Raw genomic sequence first — 25,180 nt, forward strand, 5'->3', positions numbered from 1 at the left:
TATTATAAAAATATTTAATTTCTCATAATTTTTTATGGATTAACATTTTCATGACATCTCGAGAATAGAAAGAATTCAATGTAGTTTTTTGTTAGTTTCACGCTACATGAGTAATAAAATACAACTGTCAGTGCACGTCATGTTATTCAAGTTGACTGGTTGGTGTGTTTGTTTCGAGTTTCTATTAGCTTATTGTGCCATCTTTCCCTACATAGACGTAATGCTAGGATTCGAAACATTGCGAATTGGACTGACGAAGAACAAGAAATTGCAGGTAAAAAGCACCGCGTTAGTATGAGCTCGACGTTGTATTTCTGAATCACAAGAGCAAAGCGAGGCGGCCAGTAAACCTCAGAGATCAACAACTAGATAATTTTCGGCGCACAAGAAGAAATTTATGAAGTACTGATTTGAATCGAGCAGCGTTTCGATACGATTGCAGTACTGATTACCGCTTGCATACTAGCGTTCACATTGAGTCAATGGACGTTGTTTGCAAGTATTTTCCGGAGAAACGCCAGGATTGTGCTGCCTTAGTGGGAAACTACCGAATCACGACATTTTCTAGCAAACACTCAAAAATACAATGTTTGTTTCCAAATGTCCTTATTTGGGGCAGACATTATCTAAGAACGACGATTTAATCCGACAACCAGGGTATTAATTTATTTATATTCTTACACACAATACTAGAAGAATAACATACCTACTATACTTATTCCTAATTAATAAACATGTATGCTAATTCTAAAAATAAGTGTTTACAAATCAGTAATACGGACTTTGCTTTTGATTTTGTAGATACAAGGACAGATTCACCATCGAATTGGATCACTGCAATCTCTCGAAGATGCACACCATAAATTTTAACAATTATATTTCATGGGTACCATGGCAGAAACAACGACATGAAGAGATCAATGCAGCAATGATAACAGCAATTCTTCATGATCTGCAGCAACTACTTCATGAACATGTTGCATGTCGAGTTAGCCCGCAAATCTTTAATTTCCGATCCGCTTTGCATTCGCCATGACCATTAACAAATCTCAAGGCCAATTCTTGAAAGTTTGTGGTCTGAATCTAGAAAATCCATTTCCCATGGTCAATCTATATATGTGTATATATATATATATATATATATATATAAATCAGTGTTAGCGGTGTTAAGTGAGATGCAAGTAGAGGGGATGGTGTAGGATATATAAATGTCTAGCTTTGGGGTTGAATTAATTATTCTGCAGTGCTAGTGTTTTTAAATAATTTCCAGAGTATTTTGTTAAAAACTGCTTTTCAATATGCGAAAGTTTCGCTCTTCTGCATAAATGTTAACTCCAAGTCATTCTTCATGTAGTTTACCAAGCTCAGCCCTATGTATTACATCGTTGAATGCCTTTTCAGCCAATAGTCTCTGTTGTGGAGGCAGCTTGGATAACCTCTCCATCCACTCCAGCGCCTGCGGGTCCACCTTTATGCTTGATAACTCAAAGGTATTTTTAATATCGTTTTCTACATGACTAGTATTGGGAGCTGCTGCGTCTAATGCTGCCTCTGTTTTCACCGCCTGAGGACTGCTCAATTCTGATGTGTGACTCCACTTTCTCTCTATATCTTGTTCTGCATGATTAGTGTTGCGAGCTGGTGAGTCTGTAGCTTCTTGTGTTTTCATCACCTGAGGACTGTTCAATTTCGATGTGTGATTCCACTTTCTTTTAACATCTTCTTCTGCATGAGTGGTGCTGGGGGTTTCTTCGTCTAATTCTACTTCTGTTTTTATAATCACTTCATATTGATCTCTATCATCTGTTGTTTCCGTCGTAGTTTCAACACTGTTATTGGTGTTGATCTGGAAATTCATTGTTATTTCATTTATTTTTAATAATAAAAACATAGTTTTATTATTTAAATCTAAAATATTTAAATTATATGCAGACAGGTAGGAGAGAGCACTATATATTTTTTATATCAGCGGGAGCGAATTTGCATAAGTCACGTGATGAGAAGTGAGTAAATTGGAAGAATTTTACTACAATGACAATGGCACCGCCCATGACATCCGCAAAACCAAGGTCAAGAGATTCGTTGCTGGCCTAAGCTTGAAGATACCTGAGTCATATCGGTATAGATCTAAAATCAAATTATAATGGTGTTCGAATAAATTACACAAACAATCGTAAATTGAAATAAACATATGTCAAGATTTTTTAAACACACTAAAATTAAAAATTATATAATATAAAACCAGCCAAGTGTAAGTCGGACAGACAGACAGACAAAGTGATCCCAAAAAGGTTTAAAGGTGCCTTTTCAGGCACGGAAACCCAAGAAGAAGGTGAAAGTTTGTAACTTTTTCGAGCACGGCGTAACGGAATTGTTGAAAATTAAGTCTGAAAGTTTTAAGGCCGGGGTTAACTTTATATAGGCGTGAAAAAGAGAATTATCAATATTTTTCCACTCCTCTACTCATATGTGTCATTTATACAGCCACAACTCACAAGCCCACGATCTACCTAGTCTTACCATAAATACTGAAACAAAGAAAAAAATATCTTTAGCAAATAATATTTATTACTTTTACAGTGTGTTAGTTTAATACATAAATATGAAACAATTTAAAATATAAAAAGCTTATTCGAAGTGGTGCCCAGTCAGTCCTAAGTCATATTTTAAAATACGCGACATGGTTCTAGGTGCTATCTTCATCTTCCGAAATAAAATCTTTTGCTTCGCTTTGACCAGCTTTTTCGTACGGACGGCCAGATTTTTTGTCACAAATAGAGGAGGTCTAATTGTACCCATCAATAGCCCGGTACACAAACATTTTACTACTAACCAAGCGTATGGAGAGTTTTAAAGATTGCATTTGGCTCTATGCCTACTTTGTGTAATGCAATCACAGCGATTCGGTTCTCTTTATAACCTCACTCCATTTTAATATCGCAAAATAATGTATTGGCGCCAAAATGAGAAAACTCAATGTACAATCATATAAAAATGACAGATTCCAAATTCAAATATAATATTTTGTTTATTTTTAACTGTAGGTAACAGTATTTATGGCCGACTCCAAAAATTACAATAATCGTAACTAGAATAAGATTAATTAATTAGATTGTATAAAAAACGCAATTATTTTTAAACTTTTTAGTCTACATTATATCTATTGTTTTGGAATAGTGTTTTTGAAGGCGTTTTTTTTTGTTAATTTTTATTTTTATTTTATGATTTTTAGTGAATTTGAAGTACACTAACTAACAATTTGTCTAAATATGTGTAAATATACTAAATTTTTCAATGCAGCAATGAACGTAGGTACTTTGCAATTTATTTACAGACAGTGTTCCGTTACTTTGTCATGGATTCCGTAATCAGAACCTAACCAAACTATCTTTGAATTATATGCTTTCCAATAAAAAAAGAATCATCGAAATCGGTTGGCGCGTTATTGAGTTATTCGTAAATTTATCATCCTCTTTGCTATACGTATGTATAGCAAAATTTAAGACTTTTATGGTTTTCTCATAGATTCCACTGTCAGATCTGTACCAAATTACAATACAACGGTTCACCCAGTCGAAAGTTTTGAGGTAACAAACATAAAAAAATATACCGAGATTTTTTTGAAGTCGGTTAAAATTTTTATTTAATATTGATTATTATACATATAGCCACATTCAGAGTGAACATATATGAGTGAATTTTCCTTTTCTGTTGATGAAATTAATGCTGATATATATTTTAACAATACATTTTATTTTGTTTATTAATTAATTAGAAACAAATCCGGCAATGTATTCCATTCTAACTTATAATTAGTAGCTAGTGTAGTTATTTTTGTGGTTTTATGTTACGGATTTTGACGAAGTAGATGGCTCACGAGATTTTGATGAATTACCATTTAAAACAGTAATCTGCAATTTATTTAATTTTACGAAATTAAATTATTTTCAAAATGAATATTATTAATACAGTACCAAACATGGCAACATAAGTGTAGGCACTGCAGTTCCGAATAGAAAGCGTCGATTTCCACTAACAAGGCGGAAACAATCCTTAGTGAAATGACGAGAACAAATTTCGTTGTTTTTTCCAGGAAACCAATTGTCATCTCGTTTTGTTGTGATAATCCACTTTTCTTTTATTTAAGGACACTTGGGAATCCTAAAGAACAAAGTAAGTAAAGTAAATACATGAAATACGTTCTAAGTTTAACAATTTGTAAGGAAGCAAATATATTTTTTGAACATTTATGAAGTATATCGTCCGAAACATCATTGTAGGAGAGAAATCTCTAATCTTTTTTTTTTATGGAATAGCAGGACAAACGCGTTATTTAACAAATTATAACGCGTGTAATTAATAATTGTAACTATATTTTTATATTAGGTTTTTGCGTAAAATTTACATTTTTATTTGACCCCACATTTGAGGGGGACTGCAGTCCCTAATGTAAAAATATAGTTATAATTATACGCGTTTTAATCCATTAAAAATATTTTATTTAAACATGTTAATGTTTGCACCTACCGGGTTTCGAACTAGCGACCTCTGCTACTCTAGCTCAGTAGATACTCACTCGTTCACTATCCATTCGACTATATGAGTTAATGAATCATACAAATTTTTGAAAACATAATTTATGTCAATTATAGTGTGTGGAGATTTTATTATAAACTTGCTTGAACCTTCGGCCAATTGTACTAAAATTTATTTCTATTGCCTTAAAAATTTATTTCAAAGTTTTAATTTGTTCAATGTATTTTGGGAACCTACTAGAATCACTTCTACAACAGCAACCTGTTTAGATAATATTTTTACAAATGTTACTATTACTAGTAAACTCATAATTCAGTCCGACCATAGTGGGCAACTTAGAGTGTAATTAACAATGAAACTGGTAGATCGAATTGCCGTAACACCTCTATCTGTTTAAATATTAATAATCGCGTTATAAATTCGGAAATAGAAATTGCAAATGAATTTGATAAATACTTCTCTGAAATCCCGATTACCACGACCAAAGACCTTACCTCTTCAACAAAAGCAGCACATGATATGCTTAAATTACACGTACCAGTATCTTCCACTGATTTGAAATTTAAGTATGTTACAGGTAGCGATATAATAAAAATCTTCAAATTAAATAACCTAAAAAATAAAATAGACCTATGGGGCCATTCGACTAATATTGTAAAATACATACTTGACATTATAGCACCTGAATTAGCAATAATATTTAATGATAGATGAGGGTGTGTTCCCTGACCTCATGAAATACAGCAAAGTTATACCTTTGTTTAAATCGGGCAGTTCTTTTGACCCTGCTACTTTCAGACCTATTTCAGTGCTGCCTGTTTTTAGTAAAATTTTTGAAATACTTTTGCTTCAACAGCTACAAATGCATTTTTGTTAATTAATGAACAAAAATCAATTTGGTTTCACTAGGGCCTTATCAACAATTAATGCGGGTACTAGACTCATTGAGCACATCTTTGACGCCTGGGAAGATTCACAGGATGCATTGGACATTTTTTGTGATTTGTCCAAAGCATTGGACTGCGTCCACCATGAAACTTTACTCCTAAAACTAAAGCATTATGGAGTGAAAAATAGAGCCCTAAATCTGTTAAAATCATATTTAAGCGAAAGAGTTCAGATAGTCGATATAAATGGCAAACGGTCTTCGGGTAAACCTGTATAATAAGTGTTCCACAGGCTTCTATTCTCGGTCCTTTCTTGTTTCTTATATATATTAACGATCTACCGTTTGTGGTAGATGATAGCCATAATATTGTATTGTTTTCTGATGATACTTCATTTATTTTTAAAGTGAGGCGACGTGCAGATATTGATAACGAGGTAACCAATGTACTCTCAAAGATAGTGCGTTGGTTTGAGACGAATAATCTGCACTTAAACAGTAAAAAAACAAAGTGTTTACGATTCATTACACCAAACACAGCGGAGGTACAAACCAACGTACTTATAAATGACCAGAGATTGGAACTTGTGGACACTACGGTCTTCTTGGGTATCACGTTAGATAAAAAGCTTCAGTGGGGTCCAAATATTGCCCATCTAGCAGATAGACTCAGCTCCGCGGCATATGCAGTTAGAAAGATTAGAGAGTACACAAATGTTGCGACCGCTAGATTAGTGTACTTCAGTTATTTTCACAGCATCATGACATACGGTATATTACTATGGGGTCATGCTGCTGACATTGATATAGTGTTTGCTCTGCAAAAGAGAGCTGTTCCTGCTATATATCAGCTTGGTTATAGACAGTCTCTCAAAGAAAAATTTAAGAAATAAATATTATGACTGTTCATTGTCAGTACATTTATGAAAATTTAATATACGTTCACAAAAATAGTCACGTTTTTGCTCTTAATAGTGATTTTCATTAATATAACACTAGAAATAAGGGATTGCTTGTAACTAATTCTAGAAGGCTTCATAAGATACATAACAGCTTTAAGGGTCCTTCTATAATAAAGACCCAGCCACTGTTCAGGCATTAACTATAAATAAATTTAAATGTTTTATAAAAAAAGGTTCTGTCATAAATCTTATTAGTTCACTGCTGAATATCTAAATGATAGAGCCTAGGACTAAATTGTGATTATTTTATAGCGATAGAAATGACTGTACAGTATTGTATATTTTTATTGAAAAGAGCGCAAAAAAAGAATGCTGGGAGAGTTTCTTGCGCCTCTTCTTCTCTCTCAGAGCGCCATTTGTTTCCGAAAGGGTAGTAGTATCTAGTAGTTATTAGAAATGACATCAAAAGGAATTCTAAAGGAATCAATTTTGAGAAAATAAATGCCTTTTATGAACAATGCGGGACTCGAACCAGCGACCTCTCGCGTTCCGTGCTAGCGCTCTTCCACTGATTCAAACGTTCGAGTGACGTATCGTTGTTAAATGTTGTATGTCTTGTTTAAGTCTTCTTCTTATCGCTTCATCTACAGGATCTACTTGACCTGCTCAACTTCAATATGAGAGAGTTGGACATGACTTACAATAATTATCAACGATACGAACGGTTGGCTCAGTGGAAGAGAGCTCGCATGGAAAGAGATAGGTCGCGGGTTTGAGTACCGCATCGTTCATAAATTTTGGTTTCAAATTTAATTTGTGTAATTGGACGTAGTTCCTGAAAAACGTTCCAAGCCACAAACATCACATTTTAAGGAATTCGTGTTTAAAGTTTAATAAAATATATAACTGTATTCCATACATGAGGGTTGGGCTACTAAGTTATGATCTCATTTAAAGAGCGATAGTAGGGCTGCCATTTTTTGTCAGTCCGTTAATATGAATCACGTGACCAGTTTTGTATTCTTAACTCTATTTCGACATGTTTGTGGATTGGAACATTTTTCTGGAATTACGTCCAATTAATCCCAGAAGTGAGGGTTACTTTTAAAATATAGATAGAGGAGCTATAACAACGTACCAGCCAACTTGGCACTGATTGCACGTCAATTATCACAGGATTATGCAGATGGTCAATAATTGTTGGTAGGGGCTTATGTTCCTGATCTTGTGAATTAAGTTGTTCATGTCCTTTCCTATTCCTGAAAAAATATAAATCAAATCAAATCAAAATATTTTATTGCATGTCACATTTTACAATAGGGTAGGTATATTAATGGGTAGACAATATGTAACGCCCTGCAAGGGTACAGCAATGTTATACGTAAAATAAATAAGTCTTATACATTCTTATGATAAAATACAGGCTATATTATAACTAATTCTCACACTTAGTGTAATTAAAAAATTCAGGTAAATCGTAGAAGCATTTAGAAACTATGAAATTTTTAAGATGTCTTTTAAATAGGAAAGGCTTCTCTTTATTTTTAATATCGTTTGGGTAGTGATTATAAATTTTATTGCCATGTGGTGAGGGCTCGATGACACAAATGACATACTTGTTTGGGGAATTTTTAAATTGTTTGGTATTTCGCTTGTTATTTGGTAGTGATGAGTATAAGTCCGAATGTTTTTAAACAAATTTACATGCTTCTAGGATGTAAAGTGAAGTAAGAGTTAAAATTTTGTGTTTCACCTTTGTATTAAGGTAAGATAAGGCCTCAATAATATTTTTTATGTTAGCTGAACCCTGGTATTAAATTCAAATTTACAAAAATCTTATACCTTTATTCTTACTCTCGTAAAACTTTATAAGTTATTTAATGCGAGTCAGGATGAAGTACATAAGTTACAATGGCATTCAAATGAGTATAACAATATTCATTAACAATAATTTTAGAAACATTAGTCCCATTAGAACATACAACAAGTAGAAACGTTAATCTTTCACATTATAATAGGCCTTAGATGTCAATTTATATTTTACGATACATGAATTTTTTTTAATTGGTAACATTTTAATATCATTTGTATAGTTTATTATATAATATGACACAATCTATTTTAAAAGATTACAGCGCGAAGTGGATGACTCATTGAAATGTAAAACACTTTTACACACTCAAATTTTCACTGTTCATAATTTTAAGTTTTTACACCGACAACATTACACTGTTAACACCAAAATGCCCTTGAGGATTCGGGATTGTCACCCTAGCCTCGCCTAGGTAAGGTACTTGGTCCCAGTGCTATTTACAAGTGAGCGCGGAGAAGCTAACACATTCACAGCTGACCTCAGAAAGGGAAATCATTGCAGTGCGGCATTGCACGCACTCCGTGTTGCCCGCACGACTGCTTACGATTTACGTATATGTTTTACCGGTCATGCGGTCAACACACGTAACGCATAATTATTGTGATCAATTATATTATAGTGGATGGTCTTTGCGTGTTCATCTAGCGTCAGTGGCGATTATTTTCTTTAATATTAAATCTTTTCTTTGTTTTTTTCAGTTTTAGGACTGTTTATACATTCTTTACTAATGTCCATATTTTAAAATAATGCAATGTTTTTTCTTCTTTTGTGTATCAATACATAAAAATATTTGTACAAATATTGTTAGCGTAATTTTATAAACACAACATCCAATAACCTACTAAATTACATGAAATAAAATAAATACCATAAGTTACATTCTACCTATTTCAATACAATGTTCAAAATTGATAATAATTTTACTACTTACAGACGCTTTTTGGTATTCCTGCGAATGGACTTCCTAATGGACGAGAAGAGAGTGAATCCAAGCGGAAGGGGAAGAAGAAAGGAATAATATAAATAAAGAAACAATAATTATTTTCTTTTTTTAAATTAATGAGATTATTAATCTCATTAATTTTTGTAGGTATTTATAATGAAAGGAAATTTTTCCGAGCACAGTATATGTAGATAAATATGCATGAATTCAATTTCATAGATAATCACTTTATAATATAATATAGGTCAAAAACCTCAAATGTTAATGTTATCTAAACTGCAAAATACCTCGTTGAGCAATTTGCGACATGCTATATAACAACCTCGCCATCCCAAACAACGCAGTCTGCGTGTTAAAACGCACAAGTGAGTCAAGGAATAACTGAATGGTTACTTAATAAAAAAATTACTTTATTCAATAATCCCGATTTACAATGTTTACGGAGCTAAGACTAAACACAGAATACTTAATTTTACGGAAACTTACATTATATAGCTTATTCTAACAAAGAGAGTCATATTTCTGTGGGAAAGTAATTTGGTACATCAGCAATATTGTTTCCAGAAGGTTCTACACGTGAAAAGTAAATGTACCTACGACTTGTTGCTATGCTCTACTTTGGCTGACAAAGCATAAATCTATAGGGTGAGCACCCTTAACTAGTGCCTAATTTTTTTTAAACGCACCAATTATTTAAGCAACCAAAGGTCGCTTAACCACATCTGTCGTGTTTCAGCACTCAATGTGACTATTTGTAATTGGCTAGCGATCGCGATCAGACGATAGCATTAAACTCCAGTAGGCTTGCCAAAGAGCGCAGAATAAAATTAGATATCGTTAAAAAATATGAAAGGTTTTTCGTAATTAAGTAAAGCGTGAAGAAATTGAATGTTATTTGGATATGTAAATATAAGTAGTTAAGATTTATTAGATTTTTTTGTAAGAAATAATATAAGATTATAAAGAATTTAAATACCTAAAGTGCTGTACACTTCCTTCTTATTTTTCTCGAAGGCCTGCAGTACTTAATATAAATTAATGGCACATTTTAAAGAAAGTTCGACGCTGCTAGAAGAAAAAAAAAGTATCTAATATTTTCATACAAAAGTACTTTCGTTCAGTTGCATCAATCATTCGAAAGGTCATTGGAAGGAATTGTGTGACAGGTAAAGGATAATTGGAACGGTTATCAATGAAATTAGACGATATATAAATTGAGTAGGCTCCCAAAATTCTAACAATGATTCCGTCCATTCGCTCCCGTCTCGAAAGATGGCGTTGCAGTTAGCGGAGCGCCCTTCGTCCGCGCCGAGGGAAAGACGGAAATCAAAAATCAAAGTTCATAATATCTAACAGCTATCGACACGCGGAGCGGTGTATGTTCTATGATCGGGATAGTTGGAGTGCGGGTTGGATACCCGCTGGGAACATTTTATACACATATTTTCCACGTGTATACATGTATTTCACCAGACTATAATATCGAGTGTTTGAATTTGAATGAACCCGGATGTTTATTTCATAAATCCAACCGAGGAACTGATCACAGTTCAGTTATGTACGAGCTTAGTAAGTAATTCTCTCCAGCAGGTACCTAAATGAAGTTAAAACAAAAACTTGCTCGACAATTCTAATAAATGTATTATAATAATACAATAATGATAAAGAAAAGGCGCTTTCTTCCACATACTACAAAGCTGTGAAATGAGCTTTGTGCGGTGTTTCGGGGACGATATGACATAAACAATAGATACTGCGTAATTTAAAAAAAATTCGTTTAAAGTAGGGCTGTCATGCATTTTTTATGATTTTTTTTAAATTTACCTACAGATTACATTTCGATTATTACTAATGAATGTAGTAATTTTTTATAACTAAAACTTAGTTCAAAGTTACTAATTAGTAATAGAATAGTTACTAAAACATCATAGATAATACAAAAAAGAATTTTAAATCGACTGCTACAGATAATTTAATTTCACTAGCTACGGCGCCCTTCAGACCAAAACACAGTAACGGTTACACATTACTGCTTCACGGTAGAAATTGGCCGCGTTGTTGTGGTACCCATAATCTAGCCGGCATCCTGTGCAAAGGAGCCTCCCACTGGTGCATAGGAGCCACTGCTTAAAGAGCTGTCACTCATCACTGTCGTCAAGATTTGAAAAATTCAAATTATGAACTTTGAAGACGAAACAGACACCTGTCAAGTGTCAACTGATACCCGCAATGCGGCTAGCCGTGCGGCTGACCGCAACCACAAATATGTACGTAATATTCATTTCTATGCGCACTGCGATGCGGCTACCCGCAGACCGCTCCGGTCGCTCGGAGGGCTGCGGCCCGAGTGACGGCTACCCGGACGGTTGCTATACGCACTGTGCGGCTCAGTCTGCGGCTGCCCGCCATTGAGTGAGTGTGTGCACGTGGTTATGTCTGGTAAAATGGAATTCGATACCGAAAAATTTATCATCGAAATCCAGAGTCAGCCAGCAATTTGGAACACCAAATTACCAGAGTATTCTGATAGAATATTAAAACAAAGAGCATGGGAAGAGTTAGTGCATATTTATCACGGTACGGAATTGACAAAGGAGGAAAAACAAAAACTAGGTAATTATCAAAATTTTATTTAAATGTAATTATCCTGCCATTCTACCCTCCCTTCATGCATAAAATATTCTGCAAATATTTCTCGATATCCGAAAGCAGTTCTATTGTTTCTTCGCACGTTATCTCGAGTAATAGTTTCAGTTAGTGGATTACTTAATGAGTCTCTAAAAGAATATCCGTCTCTGTCTCTTACAAAGTTGTGTAAAATGCAAGCAGATTTAATAATATCACTAACTAAATCGATGTGAACATTAATTGGTCTGTGAAAAATGCGCCACTTATTCGCAAGTATGCCAAAAGTACATTCAATGTAACGTCTAGCCACACACAGTCTATAATTGAATGTTCTTTTTGTAATATTTAAATTATTTCTCGGATAAGGGCGCCTCATACTCGTACTTAAAGCAAATGCCTCGTCTCCTACAAAAACGAAGGGAAAACAAGTTGCATTGTTTCCTGAAATAGGTGCTGGTTCAGAAATGTTCAAGCGGTTCTCTTGAATTTTTTTATAAAAGTTTGAGTTTTGAAATATTGCTGAGTCACCGAATCTTCCATATGCTCCAACATCAATCATCACAAATTTGTAGCTGCTGTTACAAATTGCTAGCAATACCAAAGAAAAATATCCTTTATAATTGAAGCACATTGATCCACTATTGTTAGGTGCTATAATTCTAATATGTTTTCCGTCACAAGCACCTATACAGTTCGGAAAATGTGCTCTAGTAGAGAAACCATTTGCAATTTGAAGCCACATATCTTTGGTTGGTTGTGATAGGCATATATTTTTTAAGCAAAACCATATAGCTGCACATACTTCTCGAACTATTTCGGCGATAGTACTAATTCCAATCTTAAAACACTTCCATCAAATACTTCATGGGCACCAAAGAGAAGCACGAAAAATAATAGTGATGATCTTATCGGTAGAGAGTTAGTCGGGGCCTTGAATAGAAATTTAGAAAGAAAGAGTGTTGAAGATGACGAGGATCGCCTGTTTTTCTTGTCTCTAGTAAAAGAATTTAAAAAAATTCCAGAACATATGCAAATGCAAAGTAAACTAGATATTTTAAAGCTAATTAAAGATGCGCAAATTTTCAATTATTCGAACATTGATTATCCAAGACCTAATTCTTACCAATATCATCGATATCAAACGTCACATTATTCTGGTAATAGTCCCTATTCTCACCGTACAAACTTCTCTGAGGTTGGACGAGGGAATACCCATCATGGATATCAAACGGCACAGTATTCAGGAAGTAATGTCTACATGCAGCCTGTGCAGTCTTCGGAGTTTGGACGAGACACGTCTCAAGAAATTGTGAGGAGTCCGACGAATGCACAATCGCCAATTTCAACTCAAAGCGAAAAATCTCAGGATAGTGATTATCTGGAACTTTTTAATTCCATCACTGACGATGATGCTTGAAATGTGTACTTACCTTCATTATTTGAATAAAAATTGAATTATAAATATGTATTTTACTTACCGTAGCACTATTATTAACTTTGCTTCCGGTTTAATACTATTGCGAAATTGTGTGTCTTGCTTCGTTATAAATGTTCAATAATTCTTCAAACGTTTTTATGCTCATTCTAGTAAATCCGAAAAACTTATCTTCATATTTTTTTAGTTCTTCGAAAAATATTGCAAAAAGCTTCTCATCCCGTGTTTGCAAATAAGGATGCACCCAGTACTTCTTTCTTTGTTTTTTCTTCTTTTCGTAACGTGTGTAAATGTAGTAAATAGCTGGAACTTCGTCCGCATCCATCTTTGAAATGGATCGACATGACCGCAAATCGCAACGGTTCTTCAACCGCACGTTGCGGTTGCGAATGCGGCTGCCCACGATCCGGCTGGCCGCATTCGCAACCGCATCCTGCGGTCAGCCGGACGGCTAGCCGCATTGCGGGTAACCGCATAGTGCGTATGAACCCTAAATGTCACGGCAACGCAAGCGGTCGATACGCAATAATTTTTATACTTTTTATTGTTTTGGAATAGTGTTTTTGAAGTCGGTTGTTTTTGTTATTTTTTTTTATTTTTAGTGAATTAGCAGTACACTTACTAACAATTTGTATAAATATGTGTAGATATACTAAATATTTCAATGTAGCAATGAACGTGAGCGCTTTGCAATTTGATTGCAGACAGTTAGGGTCCGTTCACACAGACCGGCTCGGAGAGGAGAGCAGATTTTTATCACGTTGGAAACAGTGTTTTGAGTGATTGTAGTAAAGTTTATTTTTGCATTTGCACCTTTTTTGTCATTAAAAATGCCTGAACGCGCTTCGTGTGAAGTAATAAAAGGAGCCGACCGGCTCCGCTTGCGTGCTCTTTCTCGCTCGCGCAGCCGATCGGCTCTGATTGCGTGCTCTTTCTCGCTTGCGCAGCCTGTCGGCTCCGATTGCGTGCTCTTTCTCGCTCGCGCAGCCGATGGGCTCCGATTGCGTGCCCGCTGCGGCCGCGCCGACTGCCATTTTGATAGCAACATTTGAACGTAATAGTTGTGCGTACTTGTACGAAAAGATGAATGATGAAAAATTAATAATACTCGTGTCAAAATATGAGTGTTTATTTGACATAACCAAGCCATCATATAGCGATCGGATAATGAAAGACAATGCATGGGAGGAAATTAGCAAATGTCTCGGAATAAGTGGTAAGTAAGGTTTTCATTGTTTTACACCTACCCCCAGATACTCAAACGAATTTTAAAGCAAGGGCTTCTTAAACTCGTGCTGCGACGTGTTAGATTCAAAGTCAAAATAGGAATAACATGAGTTTAAATGCGCCCTTACTTTAAAAACTCGTTTGAGTATCTGATCGTTAGAATATACTTATGTAGTAGACAATTTTTATTAAATATAACTTAAGAAACTCGCGTAGCCACTTGATCTTGCCAATCTAAAGCACCACTTGATGAAAAATAATCCTTAAATTTATTCCTTGTGGTTAGAACTGCGTCGCTATTAGAACTGTTTTCATTATTATTGTCTGTTATTGCTGTTAATAAATTTATATTGCTGTGAAATTCATTCTCTTGTCCTGGCGTCCGATTTTCTATTAAAAAATTATGTAAACATGTAGTTGCTAATATAATTAAATCACAGTACTTCGGCTGAATTTTCATTCGTTTTTGATAAATTTCAAATCTTTGAGTTAGCATTCCAAATGCACATTCTACGACTTTTCTTGCCCTGCTTAAACGCAGATTAAATACTTTTTTTGATAATTCTGTTCTTGCTTGTTCTCTTGGATACGGCCGCAATATATTATTGCTCAAAGGAAATGCCTCGTCTCCTATAAAAACATGTGGTAAGCTTTCAGTGGTACTAGGTAGAGGTTTATTTGGGGGCAGCTTTAACTTATTGGTGTTGAGTTTTTTCCAAAATTTTGAATTCTGTAAAATTCCGCCGTCGCTATTTTTACCATATGATCCGACATCAACAATTAAAAAACTGTATTTCGCGTCGACCACAGCTAGTAACACTGTACTGAAAAAGTTTTTATAATTATAGTATAAGCTTCCACTATTATCTGGTGCCTGTATATTGACATGCTTTCCGTCTATAGCGCCCAAACAGTTAGGAAAATTCCAAATATTAAAGAAATCACGTGAAACCTTTTCCCACATTTCTTCATCTGTCATCTGCATAACTATGGGCATCAAAACATCACAAATTACTCTGATTGTCTCATGAATAATTGAATGAACTGTAGAAATTCCCATTCGAAAATTAAATGACAAGTTTTTGAAACTGCAACCAGTGATGAGGAATCTGTAAAAATAAAACAAACACACAAAATAGAAATATAAGACTGCCGTACCAAAACGAACTATAAAATAAAAAAGAGTTATGTTATTAATTTTTCATTTCTGTTCTTTCCAGTGACGCAGTGCCAGGATCGTTGGAAGAAACTGCGAGATAACTTCAGAAAAGCCTATTATAACCGAAAAGGCAAGAGTGGCGATGGTGCAACTACGTCCAAATTGATAAAATTTGAAAAAGAACTTTCTTTTATAATACCATTTTTTCGCAATCGAAACCAAATATCTAATGTAACATTATCATCGGATGATTCAGAGCCTGGCACACCAATACCACCACCATCGACATCATCTAAACGTTCTGACCATTCTGAAGTTGAATCGCTTGCAAGTACTTCTGGCTCGAAAAAGAGACCACGCTTAAGCAAAGATGTTGCTACGGTTTTCGAAGAGTATCTTGAAGAAAAAAGAAATACTACACCCCGTGACAAGGCATTACGTAATTTTTTTTTGTCTATGTCAGATACAGTGGAAACATTCCCAAAAGAAGTCCAAGCACGAATTAAAAGGCGCGTGTTTAACATTGTTAATGAAGCTGAATTAAATCTGTATGAAAATAGTACAGATTTGAATTATTCTTTGTCTATAAATTCACCGCCATCGACTAATCAATCTACTTACCTAGTGTCAAACGAAACCTATATTCCTCAAAACTATCCAGATCAGACTACTTACGGGTACAATACCAGCACACAAAATACAAAATAATAAACAATCAAAAACAATAATAATTATAATAATAATAATTAAACACACACAAATCTGTACTATTTAATTACATTTCATTAACGTAAATAATGCTTAATAAATGGAGGGCTGTGATTTTGTGATCTATTTAGATGTTTGTGTTATTTAACATGATTAGTATAAGTAATTTACATTTCATTAACGTAAACAATGCTTAATAAATGGAGGGCTGTGATTTTGTGATCTAAATAACATGATTAGTATAAATAATTGTTTTTTATTTACCTTAAAGTTACCGTTAAACTTTCTTCGGCTGTAATGGTGCAACGATAATTTGTAGTCTTTTTTGTTATATGTACTCTTAACAAATCTGTCAATTTCAAAAATTGCCAATATTCCATACGATAATACTCATAAAATTTTAGGCTATCTCTCTTCAATTCCTCGAAAATGGTGTGAAACTCCCCATGGATTAGTCTGTTTTTCCAAATATGTTTTACCCATATTTGTTTCCGCTTGCGCTTACGTTTCCTATGTTCTATTTCAAGTAATCTTGCTAACAAATATATTTCTTCGTCGGAGCTATCTAAATCCATGTTTCGAAAAGCACACGTTAACACACCGAAAACAAAACTTAGACTGCGCGGAATACTGGCACTGCCTTTGTAGTGTATCCACCCGACTCCGAGCGCATCCGACCGGCTCCGAGCACATCCAACCGCACCCGCTTTCAGATCTCTTCCAGCCGGTCGATGTGAAATAGTTGGCGGCTCCGCTCCGGCCAATTCCAAGCGTATACGACCCGGTCTGTGTGAAAAGAAAAAAGCAGGCCGATGCTCTCCGAGCCGGTCTGTGTGAACGGACCCTTAGAAATTCTGCCACAGATGTTCCTGTAAATCGTTAAAGAGTCCCATTTATCATCATATTCGACTACGACAATAACTTGACCATAACTATGTTATGGTAGATGACTTAAATATCCGGATAGCATAAAAATGATTCGGCCGAGTATCGTTAAATTGCTCCTAAGAATTGAAGAGTTCCGTAACTTTGTCATGAATTCCGTAATCAGAACCTAACCAAACTCACCAATCTATCTTTGAAGTATATCCTTTCCAATAAAAAAAGAATCATCGAAATCGGTTGGCGCAATATTGAGTTATTCTTAAATTTATCATCCACTTTGCTATACGTATGTATAGCAAATTTAAGACTTTTATGGTTTTCTCATGGATTGTCAGATCTGGACTAAATTACAATGGGACCACACGGGAAGCACCAGCTTTCAAATAAAAAAAGAATTATCAAAATCGGTTTACCCAGTCAAAAGTTTTGAGAAATACCGACGAATTGTGAAACCTCCTCCTTTTTTGAAGTCGGTTAAAAAGCATGGGGTACCGTTCCTTGTAAGCCAGTCTTTGATGATATTTTGATCACATCTACTGACAGAACAGAGCGTACTCGTCTTTTGGCTCTGACACAAAATGAGTTTTGGTTACATGCGTTGCCTTCAGCGCCAATTAGAATGCTACTTGATATTATGACATTGTTAATATGCGGATCACTCCGACTAGGTATAAAATTAATTGAAACACATCAATACCGATGTGAAGTGCAGGCAGATGCATTAATGCCTAAAATCAACAGGGTGTATCAGTCGTCACGCCAGCATTAATTAAGTCATCCAAATAATCATCCATGTAAGCATGGTCTTACTTTTAAAACATACAATATCGATAGACTCGAATCGCTTAAAATGCGATTTTTAAAATTTCTCGTCACCAAAAAAGTGAAAAATAATTGTGAAATTATTATAGAAAATTATTTAAAATATGTAAAGTATTGCCAGTAAGCTTAAAACATAAGTTACATAATTAGCCATTAACAATCATGGCAATCAAGAACATAACCCAATTATGCACAACCACGATACTCGCTTGATGTCCGCTGGTAAGTTCGAGGTTCCTAGAATCAATAACTACTACGGAGATAGGACTTTGAAAAAACGCCTACCTTATCTATTAAACAGCTTGCCTGAGGACATTAAAAGGCATTTATTTTCTCAAAATTGATTCCTTTCGAATTCTTTTTGATGTCATTTCTTATACTACTAGATACTACTACCGCTTCGGAAACAAATGGCGCTCTGAGATAGAAGAAGCGGCGCAAGAAACTCTCCCAGCATTCTTTTTTTTTGCGCTCTTTTCAATAAAAATATACAATATTGTACAGTCATTTCTATCGCTATAAAATAATCACAATCTAGTCCCAGGCTGTCCGATCATTTAGATATTCAGCAGTGGAGTAATAGGATTTACGACAGAGCCATTTTTTTATAAAACATATAAATTTATTTATAGATAATGCCTGAACAGTGGCTGGGACTTTATTGTAGAAGTGTATACATTTACCCTTAAAGCTATTATGTATCTTATGAAGCCTACTAGAATTAGTTACAAGAAATCACTTATTTCTAGTGTTATAATAATGAAAATCACTATTAAGAGCAAAAAGGTGACGATTTTTGTGAACATATATTAAATTTTCATAAATGTATGTATGTAATGTCATTCGACTAGAAACCAGTAAAAGAAAATTTAAAATAAACCTAAGAAATATTTATTGTTATTATATTTTTTATCGATATTTGTTAATTACACTTGTATAAAATCAATGTATAACAAGAGACTTGATCCTGCAGACAAACTGTCCGTGTTTTTAAGATTCTTTCTGTAAATGATTAATAGTATAAATAATTAAATAATTTAAAATCCGAAGGGCATTTGCCGCTCGTACGAAGACAACATACATCGCAAATATGTCGGTCTCAGTGGGCCTTATATTTTTGTAACGTATAATGTCGCACACTTGGCCGGCGGGGCTCAACGGATCAGCCTAGCTATCCAATGTGGACATGCTGCCAGTATTCTCGGTTCAATTTCTCGTAGTGAGACTTTTAATTTCATATAGGTAATAATATTTAGTATTTACTATAAGCATTGTTGTATTTTGAATAAATAATTCCTATCATTACAATGATAATTAAAATAATACACACTGTTTTGACTGAATTTGGAACATAACTGTGCCATAACTGCTCCTAAACAACAACATAATCAGAACAACTACTTGGTACAGTAATTATAACTACAACATCAATTAAAAAAACTTATTAACAAACAAATTGTAAAATAAATCGATTGTCAACAGTTCTGTAAAATAAGTATCATGTAGGTGTACTTTACTTATAAAACAAATACTTTTTTACATAGACTGGCTTTTTTTGCGTATAAACACATCACATAACACAGGATTGGTCATGAGCCAACGTCTTGGAAATCCATCTCTGTCCTCGTAAATGACGATACGCTCCTGTAAATAGTGTGCTACCAGTCGCCTTAGGTACTGCGGCACTCCGTAATAGAAGAGCATAATACAAAATAACTAATAAAAATAATAATAATCGTCGTTAACACAATATATAAATCTGTTGACTCTCACTCACGGAGCCTCCTCGAATTTATTAATAAATTACTTTAAAAAAAATTATGATAATATTTTTATTATCCTGTACTTTTTATATACCATCTCTAAATCGGATAGACTTTACATCTTCTAGAAAAAGTTGGCAAATGTAAACTTGCTCGATCAATGTATGAAGTATGTATAATATTGAAGTACTTTACCGTTTTCCATTTATGTTTAGCATAATACGCTGCCTCATCTGACGTAAGCGTTCCCTTTTCTTTACTTTTTTTAAACTATGATTCCCCATTTATACTTAGGTATTATTTGGTCCTGGTTTACTCAAACCTTACGCAATGTGTGCACGAGAGAAATGATCGCAGTACTGTCGTCTGTCATTGACAGTGGTCGCGGACGTACTGCTCAGCTCAGTGCTGTCTCATGTCTGCAGGGCGCCGCGTCGCATTGGCGATGGCGTGAGCGTGCCATTAGGTAAGTCATATTACTAAAAAAGTTGCAATAAAACAAACGATCGAACAAAATAAGTGTTGTGTTGATATTTATCATAATAAATTTTAAGATGAGAACAATAATAAGAATAAGAAAGCTTAAACAGTTTATACGTCTAGATAGAGTATCTTGCTGCTAGACAACCGATGAAAACAGGCCAGGTTTATTATTTTAGTGTGCGTGACAAGCTCAAAATAGAGAGGTTATACACTTACTGAAAGTGAAAGCTATCAGGCATTTCTTGAGCTCGCTGTTTTTTTACAAGGTTTGCATGGAGTGATTTACGTTTTCTGGTTAATTTCACGGATTTTCTAGGTAACCGGCCAGTCTTATTTCCCATTTTTCACACAAAAACAGAATCACTTATAAAACAAAGCAAACGCCTTTACCCAATATAATAATAAACTCGCGCGGGGGCCGAGGCAGGCACAGTATTAAATCTGTAAATGAGGGCTGGCAACGTCGCAGTTCGTGCACCTCGTTAGCAAGGCGTGAAAGTAATGAAGCGGTTGGTCATATTACTTTGTGTGGCCACCTTCGTGGCAAACATACATTTTAACAGTTCAATCTATAAGGATATTTCTTCTGAGTTTCGTACTAAAAATGTGTAATATAGCAAAAAAAACTTGCTTTAGATAACGTGAGATATGATGAAATATTGGTAGATAGTTAGTTCAAAATATCTCTGGAGTGCTAACTATAACAAACAGCAATCATTATCAACCTACAAATAAGACTTAAAGGTATGTGTTACAGGATACAGAACTATTCAAAGCTCCAAATGCTATATTTTCACCACAAAACTTGACAAACTAAAAATAAACAAAATAAAACTAAAACATCTTGTTTGCGTGTTTCTTACATTAACGTACCTACACGTTTCAGTTATATAATATTATTATTAATAATATTATTTTGTTTATATTATACTTAGCAGTAGAAGTAGTTTATAATTAGTAATACAAGTACTAGTACTTAACACAATATTTAAGTGACCTCAATGAGCTAATTAAAAATGTACAACATTAGTAATATAAAATTTTTTCTTACTCTTCTGATTGGCATCTTCGTAATTTCAATTCAAATTTAAATATTTTTACTCAAAATAGGATGTGACATCACTTATTGAAATTCAAAAACTCCACCTATTCCTAAACGAATACCTCAGATCTGAGAAGAATGGGCGCAACAAACTCGGCGGGCTTTTTTTTCATCGAAAAATCAAAGAGAAAAAAGTTTAAACTAATATTGTACAATTAACCTTAATATTTAATAGCCTGAGGGCGGTCATGTTATAGTAACCTTTACCACACAAACGTTTTTTAACAATTCTCTTAAATAACGTAATAGGTACTTTTAACTATATTTACAATACTACGACTACATAAAATTAAAACTATCATTACGTGGAAGCGTACCAAGAATACTGGCAGCATTACCCCGTTGGATAGCAAGGCTGATCCGTTGACCGAAATAGCTGCCAGCGCTTGGGTTTCCAGTCGCCTTATTGAGGCGCGAAGATAGTATTTTGAACATTCTCCGCGCCTCTGGGCCCCACGGGCCAAGTGACCAAGAAACGTGCAGTGATTTGAAATAAGCTTGAAATAGTAGTAATTACAATATGGTGAATGATGAAGTATATCCATGCCATGTTTCCGGCCATGTTTGAAAGCAAACAATTGCTTAAAACGTAGTGGATTTCCGCTATCTCCCTTTTTACAAGATTATGGCCGTAATTTACTTGTTTCAACTAATACTTAGGGGGTGTATTTTCGCCAATCCTTTCTTATCTTTTCTTGGTTACGTTTATTACCCATTTTAAGAGAAGAGAACGCAAAATTCTTTGTTACATATTTTAAGACCCTTCGTAAGAGCAGGCGACGCAGGTTCACAGTCCGACGGCAGAAACAGGAATTAAGCAGAAGCGGGGGGACACTCTGGCTAGGACTCGCGCGAATTTATACCTCGCAACTGCAGTCGACCGTTGATTCCACAAAGTGAACGAGACTTCATAAGTCTTGGTACCTAACCATCCCGCTACCAAGTCCAGAGGCCTTGGTTTCGTCGTATCCGGGAATCAAGTCAAAGCCAGTCACACTTAGTCACCCCCCATTTATGATCATCCTTCTGGTTTTCGTAGTACCAAACAGAGAGCACCTTTAGTGTAATTTCTCAGTCTCAGATGAAGGCTTAGTTGCCCAAAACTAATCTTAGTTGGTGTTTAGTGGGTAGGTACGTAGGCACTTGTGAGTCCCATATAATCAACGCAGCCGGCTGGCCTTTGGTGCAAACACCACCTTCCTCCCATCGTTTTCCCAGAGGATAGCCTTTCCCCTTTGTCTGAGCGAAAATAATGGTTTAGTGACGGGAACTCAGACCATACTCCCGTTAACTTTAAGGCTGGCAACTCATCTCTTGACTTATGGTATTGGGAATAATCATTGGGAGTTATCTTTCACTTTTGATCAGGCGAGAGATTTATAAAAAGCTTGGTGCTTAGTTAGGATGATATTTCAATGATATGGTAGTTTTAAGAATAGATGATATAACTTAAAATGCATCATCAAATATTAAGGTATCAATGATTGTCCACCTGTTCATGAGCATATCTTTCAGCTGCTAATGATAACAATAAATTATAAACCTTTTTGAGTAAAATAAAATGAAACAGCAAGTTAATTATAATTTTAATGTTAATTTAATAAATATTTATTCACAATTATACTTAGACTTAATTATTTAATCTTAAACTGTATTAATTACTAAATGTTATATTAAAATATGCAATAATTACCGTTATTATTCGGATTATTTTCTAGTAATACTTATTTCTCATATTATAGTTATAATCATAGTTAAAGACGAACAAAGAGTACAAAAGACAAGAACATCTCTAACGAAGAAACAGCAAGAATGAAAAGGAAAGCGAATCCATTGTTACTTTAACCAATTTTGATTGACATTGACAAATCAAAATTGATCTCGAATTATCAGGCTGTCAGGTCATTTATCATCATCATCTAGAGCCGAAATATGTCCAATAGACAAATGCCTCCCCAGAAGACCTGCACGACGATAAGTCCTGCGCTGCCCTCATCCAACCAATTCCGATCTTGACCAGATAATCGGTCCATTTTGTGGGGGGCCTACCAACATTGCGTCTTCCGGTACGGGGTCACTACTCAAGTCCAACGGCCAGTGCTTCGAGTTATGTTGGTGACTGAGGTTCTCCTCAGTTCAGGTCGTCTGTTTACGCTATAGTTTATTCTAACTTACGTTACTTTTTAATTTTGTACATCTACACGCATCGCCATATTTTTTATCGAAAAACAAAACTCTTAATTAACTATGTAAGATAACGCAACATACTTAGGTTTCATTGAATTATTGGAATTAATTTTAACTAATAAGGAGTACCAGAATAAACGCTTTATAAGAAGGCTAACCCGTTCAACTAATGCAGGCATTTAGTTGCTTTTAAATCATTTCATTCAAATTTTGTTGCCAATTCCGCTAACGGACCCATAAAATATATGGAACATCATCTGAACATCGTTGAGCCATTCAATCAAAGAGAATAAGATGACAGTTTATTTATTGAAATGGGCGTTACTTTGCGGAAATCCATATATATCAAAATGTTGTGAGTTTTTTGAGTGATAATTCCGCCAATATTTGTTTTGTCTTGAATGAGCCGGAAACTTCTCTTTTATACCCTCGCCGCACGAGTAAGCGCGTTATGATTGGTCGGCTGTTGTGACGTATTACCCTCGGAAGAGATACGTAACAATGGTGAAAAGACTAAATTTGTTAGTTCATTCAACAATGTACCTAAACATGTTATTTTGTAATTTATTATTTCTAATTGTTCCAACACTTTAAAGCAGAATCCTTTTTCACATGTATGTAAAATATTCAAATTATTATTGTTTCAGAGTTAATGAATGATTATTTCTAAATGCGGCATTAAATTATTTGAATGTAATTTCGAGATTTTGACCCGTTTGACCTACATATATAAACCCCGTTACAAGTGACAACTTAATAGTAATCACAATATCAATCGATAATGACGCAATGGTAAGATCAGTTGTGACAATTGTAACGGGGTTTATATAGGTCAAACGGGTCGAAATTTGGACCGTCATGAACAAGATACATTATAAATCGTAATCTGATTGTAATTGTGGTGGATTAATAATACATTGATAAATTAGTTTACGCACTCTAAGTTCTACTCGTACTTACTTACCTCCTGGGTACCTAAGTGCTCAAAGTTGAGGCGCGCTATAAGATACCTGGCGCTTTTTTTTTGTTTGCCACTTAAACTATTTGTATGAGCACTCTAGATATAATATATTAAGTACATTTAATTTCCCGACGAATATTTATTGTGATCCACTAATTTTACCAGAACTATAATGAATTGTCTGACCAATTTTACTGACCAAAGACACTCGAAATTTTTACACCTATCCTATATTAGCTACCAATATAGATACTGTTCACTAGAAAGTATTGCGTCTCATGAAGACGATGCTCGAAGTTTAAGCTTGATACAAACATTTTTTGAAGTTATACTTCTTTAGGTGCGTTATGGAAAAATGATGAGAGTGAAATTTTAAGATCTGCGCGCATCACTTTAACTTAAAAGTAATAGGATGAACTTGGTTTCTTTAATTTTCTGACGTTTGCGTTATTCGTTTTTTTTTGGTTTCTTCGTCCATTATTAGGACAGGCAAAGGGTTCAAGCCCATACATTCATTATTTAATAATTAATTGTCAAAGCCATCTTTGCAAGATTTCTACAAAATTATTCTTTTTAAAAAGTAGAATAGCACGAGGAATAAATCATTTTAATGATTTTTGCTTCGTTAGGCCAAAGAAGTATAACTTCTTGCGTGCATACACACTTTTTTTTAATAAGCG

General features: G+C 34.7%; 3 protein-coding genes across 4 annotated transcripts in view; 2 read left to right on the forward strand and 1 right to left on the reverse strand.

Moving 5' to 3' along the window:
• Positions 1 to 20,632, reverse strand: LOC126967503 (uncharacterized). 2 transcript variants are annotated; one of them, XM_050811989.1, is made up of 3 exons: positions 20,467 to 20,632; positions 7,463 to 7,583; positions 1 to 1,846 (listed from the first exon to the last, which is right to left on the reverse strand). In XM_050811989.1, the coding sequence occupies exons 1-3, from the start codon at positions 20,589 to 20,591 to the stop codon at positions 1,340 to 1,342; spliced, it is 753 nt and encodes a 250-aa protein (XP_050667946.1). In that variant the 5' UTR covers positions 20,592 to 20,632; the 3' UTR covers positions 1 to 1,339. The 2 variants fall into 2 exon arrangements, with proteins under 2 accessions (XP_050667946.1, XP_050667947.1); XM_050811990.1 differs by lacking the exon at positions 20,467 to 20,632 and adding an exon at positions 19,963 to 20,168.
• LOC126967504 (uncharacterized) lies at positions 13,944 to 16,547 on the forward strand. Its single transcript, XM_050811991.1, has 2 exons — positions 13,944 to 14,419; positions 15,651 to 16,547. Exons 1-2 carry the CDS (start codon positions 14,194 to 14,196, stop codon positions 16,295 to 16,297), a joined length of 873 nt encoding a protein of 290 aa, XP_050667948.1. The 5' UTR covers positions 13,944 to 14,193; the 3' UTR covers positions 16,298 to 16,547.
• LOC126967499 (hsp70-binding protein 1-like) overlaps positions 20,167 to 25,180 on the forward strand; it is a 24,599-nt gene continuing 19,585 nt past the window's right edge. The window contains exon 1 of the mRNA XM_050811987.1: positions 20,167 to 20,233. The gene's annotated coding sequence lies outside the window, so the exon portion shown is untranslated. The remainder of the gene's footprint in view (positions 20,234 to 25,180) is intronic.

This window comes from Leptidea sinapis, chromosome 13, assembly GCF_905404315.1.
Source record: "Leptidea sinapis chromosome 13, ilLepSina1.1, whole genome shotgun sequence".
Classification (NCBI taxonomy): Eukaryota; Metazoa; Arthropoda; class Insecta; order Lepidoptera; family Pieridae; genus Leptidea; species Leptidea sinapis.

Excerpts from the sequence above, each read along its gene's own strand:
- LOC126967504 (XM_050811991.1), top strand. The coding sequence starts at position 14,194 with ATGGGCTCCGATTGCGTGCCCGCTGCGGCCGCGCCGACTGCCATTTTG. Across the intron at positions 14,420-15,650 it reads CAAATGTCTCGGAATAAGTG|TGACGCAGTGCCAGGATCGT; the intron begins GTAAGTAAGGTT and ends TGTTCTTTCCAG.
- LOC126967503 (XM_050811989.1), bottom strand. The coding sequence starts at position 20,591 with ATGGGAAATAAGACTGGCCGGTTACCTAGAAAATCCGTGAAATTAACC. Across the intron at positions 7,584-20,466 it reads CCTGATAGCTTTCACTTTCA|GAATAGGAAAGGACATGAAC; the intron begins GTAAGTGTATAA and ends ATATTTTTTCAG. Across the intron at positions 1,847-7,462 it reads AATCAGTGCCAAGTTGGCTG|ATCAACACCAATAACAGTGT; the intron begins GTACGTTGTTAT and ends ATGAATTTCCAG.